The sequence below is a fragment of the Triticum urartu genome, unplaced genomic scaffold (assembly GCF_003073215.2).
Source record: "Triticum urartu cultivar G1812 unplaced genomic scaffold, Tu2.1 TuUngrouped_contig_6508, whole genome shotgun sequence".
NCBI lineage: Eukaryota > Viridiplantae > Streptophyta > Magnoliopsida > Poales > Poaceae > Triticum > Triticum urartu.
Genome location: NW_024117274.1, coordinates 1,686 through 9,446, shown reverse-complemented (window position 1 = coordinate 9,446; position 7,761 = coordinate 1,686). Strand labels below are relative to the sequence as shown.

General features: G+C 46.7%; 1 protein-coding gene across 3 annotated transcripts; it reads left to right on the top strand.

The window, feature by feature from the left end:
* Positions 1–21: 21 nt before the first annotated feature.
* LOC125530710 (serine/arginine repetitive matrix protein 1-like) lies at positions 22–3,589 on the top strand. Of its 3 annotated transcripts, XR_007292979.1 has the most exons (4): positions 22–589; positions 689–858; positions 2,316–2,417; positions 3,371–3,589. XR_007292979.1 is itself a non-coding variant. In XM_048695107.1 (3 exons), exons 1-3 carry the CDS (start codon positions 45–47, stop codon positions 3,418–3,420), a joined length of 765 nt encoding a protein of 254 aa, XP_048551064.1. In that variant the 5' UTR covers positions 22–44; the 3' UTR covers positions 3,421–3,589. The 3 variants fall into 3 exon arrangements, 1 of the variants encoding a protein (XP_048551064.1); XR_007292978.1 differs by having other exon boundaries at positions 2,316–3,557; XM_048695107.1 differs by lacking the exon at positions 2,316–2,417.
* Positions 3,590–7,761: the final 4,172 nt, after the last annotated feature.

Below are 7,761 nucleotides of genomic sequence, written 5' to 3'. Positions count from 1 at the left end.
CGTCCCTGCGCCCCCCCCCCTCCGCCGCGCCCCAATCTAGCCGCATGGCACGGCCATGGCCATGGCGGCGGCCAGATCCACCCCCTCCCTCATCTCCTCGCTGCTGCCACCTCCTCCCCGTCCTGCAGCGGCGCGTCCCACCACCACCTCCTTCCTTGATGCGTCCCGCAGCGACGCCCATCGCGTCCCGCAGATGCCGTCCCTCTCCCTCAATCCCCACCGCGTTCCCCAATCCCCATCCCCAGCCAAAATCTTCCCCATCTCCCCCGGCCGATTCTCCTCCCGTCCGCGTCCCCTTCCCCACCCCCGCTCCCAGATCGCGCCGCGCGCCGCCCCTGACCGCCGCGGGAACCCCACCCCGCCACCGACGAGGCCCGACCCCCCGGGGGCCCAGCCAAGATGGTGCTCGCGTAGATGGGCGGGAGCATCTCCCGCGCGCTCGCGCAGATGAGCAACACCACAGTCGACGAGAAGGTGCTCGGGGAGTGCCTCAACGAGATCTCCCGCGCTCCTGCAGTCCGACGTCCGGAAGATCGTCAACCTGGAGACCCTCGCCGCCGGCACCAACAAGCAGTGCATCATACAGCAGGTCCCGCCCGCTCTACCTCCCTCAATTCATTTCCTGCGCTAATTCGATCGAGGGACTGGTCGGGAGGAGGCTGATGCCCTTGTGTTTTTCCTGCTGCAGGCCGTCTTCAGGGAGCTCCGCAACATGCTGGATCCAGGGAAGCCGGTATTCAACCCCAAGAAGGGCAAGCCCAGCATCGTCATGTCCTGGTTCAAGAGCCCATCATCTACAACGTCCGCGCGTGACCCAACCTCGTCGAGAGCACCTCCGGGAGCCGGGATCTCCAGATGGTAACCTCCTCCTATCTCGATCCCTTCCCACCTAGCATAGATGCCTCATTTACTGCTTATGTGCGTGCCAAATCCATGCCTGGGACCGACCAAGGGGTCTGCTTTTAGTTGGCCATGTTCATATTTGTTGATATTCTCAAAGTGTAGCATGTACGAGTTTTATTTGTTGACACTCTCATGTGAAGTGATTAGTTAGCAATTTGGACCGGTGGATGGAGTTTGGTACATGTAAAACGGTTCTGGCATTGTCATTTCTGAGCATATTTTGTAACGGTAGCCTGCAATGGGGTTGACACTCTGCTCATATGCATTTTAGCTCTTTTGCTTTTAATCTGTTAGCAGTGGTCACCATTATATATTGCCTGTGAATAAGTATTTCAACTCATTCGCATTGAATCTGTTTACAACAGTCACAAATACTTGTTTGCTTCATGATTATATGTTGCCATGATGATTTAAGATGATTAGCTGACGCTGAACAAGTTATATCATTCTGACCATGTGAATTTGTTAGTGGTGCACTTATTTTCAGAAGTAGCATTTACACTGAAGCTCCTTGCATATATATGACACTGCTTGGTACATGTAAAATGGTTCTGGCATTCTCATCTCTGAGCATATTCTGTAACTGTAGCCTACAAGGGGATTGAGCATATATGCATTTTAGAAATACTACTGTTTTCAGTTGACAGACTCAAATAATGCAGCATGCATTGTCCTTTTCCCTGCACAAATAATGCAGTATGAGATGTGTGACCACATCATGTAATTGTTGTAATGGTTCATGATTCAGTTTTTCACTTGTGTAATCTTTGTTTACTCTGCTCAAGGGCTGCCCTAGTTAGTTAGTTTTGATAGGGTCCTTACTGCATATGCTGCTGGAATCTAATTTGACCTGTTAAGAATGAGTGTCAATCAATCAAACACAAGGAAATTAAATGCTCACTGTTTCTCATAGTGATTGGTGTGTCGTGTATAGGTCAAACTAGTGCTGTCCTTGTCTACTTTTTAGGCATCAACATGTGTTGCCATGGTTTTGGTTTTGGTTTCCGGTTGATGCATGGTTGGTTTGCTAGCTGTTCGTTAGTACCTACTGGTTGTTACTATTCCTCTTTTGAGTCAGTTTCCCTGTGTGAGACAGATTTCTTTCTTGATGTACCAATCCTCAATTAATGCCTCATGAAGCACTTTTTGTATGCGACCTTCTGTTCAAATATTTGTACTCCCTCCGATCCATATTAATTGACGCTGGTTTAGTAGAAAAGTTCTACTAAACCAGCGTCAATTAATATGGATCAGAGGGAGTACATGATTTTGATTTCCCAAACATACAAATGATTTGCAAGTTGGACTGGATGTTTTCGAGAAGATTTCTTAGTGTAGGACCTGGTGCATGTCTTCTGAAATCTGACTAGGAGACGTATTCTTCACATCTAATCAAGATTTGTTTGTTTCAGAGTTCTAAAGAAAGTAGGAATGTTCCTGTGCTTTTCCGAAACAGAGTTAGAGTGCTCAAGCGTGTGCCAAGGTTCTAACATTTTCTCGAACGCTTTGTGCTGGTATGTATGTCACATCTTGCTTCCATTGCAGCCTCAACACCCACTTTGCGTTTCTGCAATCACTAATTATACTCCAGTTTGGTGGGTTCCAAATGTTGTTGCTGCACATGTAAAAGAAAGGGATTCAGGCTACACATCTAGCTTCTGGATGTATCTATCTCACTGCCTTTTGCTGTTCCACTCTGGTTTTGCTTACTTTCTAAAATGGGTGTTTTAATAATAATGTTTATAAAGGCTGGAGATGTACCATTTCTCTCACCTCATCTTCTTATCATTGCCGGACATATGCCCCCTTCTTTTGGGTGATGGTGATTTCATATTTATCATGGAATAAAATAACATGCTATGGGAGCAGAAACTATTCACTTAATTATTTAAGGCCAAGAAGTATAAATCGAGGCACCTCCTCTCCTCTCCTCCTGTTGATGCTTGATTGTTACCTGGAATAAAGATTGTTTTCAGGAACATGAAAGTATTACCGTTTGTTAGGACATGATGACTGTTTGTTTACTGCTTTATGATTTTGTGTAGAGTTGCGTCCTTCTTGTCCCCTTTTACCCAAGGCCATCTTGTTGTGTCAATGGCTGTGTTGCCGTTTCAAGTTTGTCGACGACATAGTATCCCCTGTGATCCTCTTCAGACTAGACTCTTTAGTTTCTATCTCATGTTCATAGCGTTCTAGTTTGTCGACGACATAGTATCCCCTGCGATCTCTTAGTGAAATGAGAGGTTTGATTGATGCTGTATAGGATTGGCTAGTTTTGCTTAATGCAATATGTCTTGTGCAATCAGATTACATTTCTGTTTGTTATGGTAATATAAAAAATAATCGTGCTGTCAAAATTTTCATAGTGCGTGCCTTTTATTTCTTTAGTTTGATTGTTTCCCTTGTATTCAATATGCTTCTAATGCCTGATCCTTTCATTTTTGTTGTGGCATCTTTATTTTCACAGGTGTTGTGTGTCCTGGAAGATGGAAGAGAAAGAAAACTTATTTTTGTTGAACTAAATTTTCTGTATTCCATTTTGTTGTACTTATCATTTGATAGTTTTGTATAGGAACAAGTGATACTATTTTGAAGGGCTTTATGGCCTGTGATGTAAACATATTTAGTGCTGAAATATGAAATTATTTGCAAAATTTGTCGAAAAGGAGGATCATTTGTATGAATATGTGAATGGGCTGAAAAGAGTATTGGACCAACTCCAGGATTGAATTATTATTTGAATGTATAAAAAGCCTGAATGTAAACCAGAAATGGGCTGCAAAAAATTGTACCTATACTCTTGAAAGGCCAAATGTGCATAAAAATTGACGGGCTGACCAGTTGGGCTTGACCCATGTAGCTGACAAAAATTAACAGAAATAAATATACTAAATGGGCTGAATTGTTGGGCTCGGCCCATATAGACACCGAATTGGACTGGGCTGAATCTAATTTTTTGACCTTTTCAATTGGTCGTAATATTGCCACGTCAGCTTGCCACGTCGGATCCGACGTGGCCTGGGCAGACAGCTAGTGACCAAAACAAAACAGTAGGCATATTTTGGTCGTAGATGTCTACGACCTTCTTAGAGAGAAGGTCATTAATTTCAGTTTACGACCGCCAGCTTTTGACCTTCTGTTTTTGGTCACAAAAAGATCGAAAATGAAAAACAATGACCTTTCAGTGACCAATAGTCAAGGTCACAAGTTAACATATTTCTTGTAGTGATAAAGAGGGAAAACACCATATGATCCAACTATATTAACAAAGCCCGCGATACATCAAGATCGTGGCATCTCAAGAACATGAGAGAGAGAGAGATTAAACACATAGCTACTGGTACAAACCGTCAGCCCCGAGGGTGGACTACTCCCTCCTCATCATGGTGGCTGCCGGGATGATGAAAATGGCCACCAGCGATGATTTCCCCCTCCGATAGGGTGCCGAAACGAGGTCTAGATTGGTTTTTCGTGGCTACAAAGACTTGCGGCGGCAGAACTTCTGATCTATCAACTCCCCTAGGGTTTTTGAAATATTTTGGAATTTATAGGGCAAAGAGGCGGTGTGGGAGGCCACCGAGGGGGGCACAACCCACCTGGGTGCGCATGGACCCCCAGGCATGCCCTGGTGGGTTGTGCTCCCCTCGAAGGTCCCCTCTAGTACTTCTTTGGCCCACCGGGTGTCTTCTGGTCAAGAAAAAATCTCCAAAAAGTTTCGCTGCATTTGGACTCCGTTTGGTATTGATTTTCTGCGATGTAAAAAAACAAGCAAAAAAACAGCAACTGGCACTGGGCACTATGTCAATAGGTTAGTCCCAAAAAATGATAAAAATTTGCTATAAAATGATTGTAAAACTTCCAAGAATGATAATATAACAATATTAATACTTCATAAATTATAGATACGTTGGAGTCGTATCAACCATCGACACCGGGGGTGATGTACCGCAGCTCACGTCGAAGGAGACCCGACTGGAAGCACGGTATGCAAGCAATCCAGCGGGCGCTTTTGTAGACCCGAAACCCCACATGACCGGGAGCTACTCCGCCAGGGCGTGCGGCGGCTATGGGCTGCCCTAGGTTGACCTGATCGCCCCTAGAGCCTCGTGGATTCACATCCCCCATTGTTGAAGAACGAAAAAGAAGGAGAAGAAAGATACAAGGATAGGGGATAGATGAACACAAAGAAGTAGTAGATGTGTTTGTTCATTGTGTGTTGTTTTTTAATCGACAGTCACCCCTCATGTATATAAGAGGCGGCTGGACTTTTCATGTAAGAGAAGATTAGAATTCACATTCAAAACCCTAGTTTGGGTCTAACTCGGAATCCGAACTTTCCAAAACTGTTCGGTTTATAACCTGGCTGCACCTTGCGGGTCACTTTTGAGGCATAAAACGACCTTCGATGAAAATGTGCCCAAAAGCACATTTACTCGATTCAATGATACGAACAACTTTCATTTTGAACTTTTTCCCCATTTGAAGCCATCATGAGGGCCGAATCTCTCACGCAAAACAGCCGATTTGTGGCACTACCCATCAGAGAGGTGTCTGATGGGACGCGCCATGTTTGACTCCTAGTAGGGCTGCATTCTGATGGCTCTAACTTTCGCATACGAACTCATATTGAGATAATTTTTATATCATAATCGACCATTTCGGCGAGATGAAGACAACTCGTGTAGAAAGTATCTTCATTGAGGCTGCCCTTGAGGTGTAATCACCCGAACAGTGTTCTGGATACAAAATCTCAGTATTTTGAACACAACTTCGGCCTTCAAGATGAGATTGGATGGGAATGACCCAAACTTAAAAGAAGTTAATGTCGACAATACATAACTCTTTTGTATAGATCACTTCTTCATTTGGGACCATATTAGTTTCATTTTGTACCATGCCAAAATCTGGTGTCAACAGAGCTCCTCCCAGCTCCCAATGGAGTTTTCGGGTAGGCTATTTAACTAGTGTCGTGCTGGTCCTTTAAGCTTTAATGGCAGGTATTTTATGGCATGGAGGTCATCTCCTCGGGCCATATGAATCTGGAGAAGGAAGTCTTCAATCCACATGGCCGGGTCTCTTGTCCCGTCGTATTGCTCGATGTTTACGGGTTTAAACCCTTCGAGGTATTGATGCTGCATCACCTCGTCTGTAAAACACATTGGGTGTGCGGTGCCCCTGACCCGGGACAACATCATGCCGGAGACCAGCTATCATATGGACATGGTGTTGCTCCCGGGCTCTATCGTGTCTGTCACGCCAGGCTTGGTATCCATCCCGTCTAGAAGGGGTGTGCCCTCTACATCCGTAGATGGATCTTGTTTGGCCTGCTCTGGTGGTTAGGTCATGCCGAAGATCATATGGGTCTTCTGGTTGCATTGGCTCCTTGCTTCTTCGGCAAGGGGGAGAAGGTGGGTATTCGGCTTCCTCGGCTGTCCTGTCCCATCCTCGAGGGGGCGGTCTGGCTGGTTGGCTTGAATGCGTCTAGGAGGTGTGGGCTCAAAGGCCTCGTCATCGAACTATGACAGTAGACATCGCCGTGGGTAGCTTTCATTTTGGTCTTGCCACTCATTGCCATAGCCCTCTTCGACAACTAGGACTTTTGTCCATCTGTCCTTGAGGCTATCCTGTTCAGCCTTCAGTTGCTTCTGCTTCTTCTTAAGGCTTCGAGCGGTGGTTAGAAGTTGCCGCTTGAACCGTTCTTGGTCTAACGGGTCTTCGGGCACAATGTACTCTTCGGCTCCGAGGCTCTCTTCATCCTCGAAAACAGGGAGGTAGTTGTTGTCTTGATAGTCGTCGGGGTCGTCGGGCTCGCCATGGTCCTCGGTAACGGCTGGATGCTGCTCAGTGTTGGCATTATCGTCGAGCTCCTCTATGTTATCTAGAGCAACGTCGTCCCCTGTGTCGTTTGTATCTTTGTTCTGGTTATCTTCCCTACCTCTTCCCCGTCCCCTGGATCGCTTTCGTTGGCATTGGCGTTTGGATGACTCCTTTGCGAGGTCCTCATCGTCCTCCTTGGGGGTATCGACCATATAGACGTCATAGGTAGAAGTGGCAGTCCACTTACCCGTACTGGGAGTGGTTGGAGAGTTTGCTGTATAGGCCATGGCATCGACATCCTCGTCGATGTCCTCGACCTCCTCAGAGGCGTAGTCCAGCATATCGGTTAAGTCCTCGATAGTGGCAACCAAGTGGGTGGTGGGTGGGTCAAACAATTCCCCACATCCTGCATCGGGCCTGAACCGATCATAGATGGAGGAAGGGGCGCCTATGATATTCATCGTCTGGATCTGATCTAGCATCTCGTTTAACAGTAAGAGACTAACCAAATAGGTATCCGGGGTTTCTTCGGAGTCAACCTCCGGTGTGGTAGTATGAGGGGCGCGTCCGGCCAGGGCTGTCCATTGGTCTTCGGACGCCAAAGCCGTATCTAGGCTTGAAGCCTGATCCGAGGTGAGGGCTGACCCGGATATAGGGTCGGAAAGAAAGTCCGAAGCTAAAGCTTCAAGGTTTCGGGCTCCTCAGGCAAGGTTGAGAATCCAGTGAAGATCAGATCGCCCCGAGCGTCAGCGACATACTCTAGGTTACCGAACCTGATTTCATGCTCAGGGGCGAAGCTGTCGACCTGGTTAAGGCGACCAGCCGAGTTGGCGTGCAAAACCATGCCGAACACAAAGAGCTGGCTGGGAACAAAGATGTCCCTCGTGCGGATGTAATCTCCAATAATTTGGTGTGCCATCGATCCTTCTGCGATCCCCCAGCGGAACTCTCAGTGAAAGCACCAATGTTGGTGTCAAAACCGGCGGATCTCGGGTAAAGGGTCCCGAGCCATGGATCTTGGATCAATGCGGAATAGGAGAC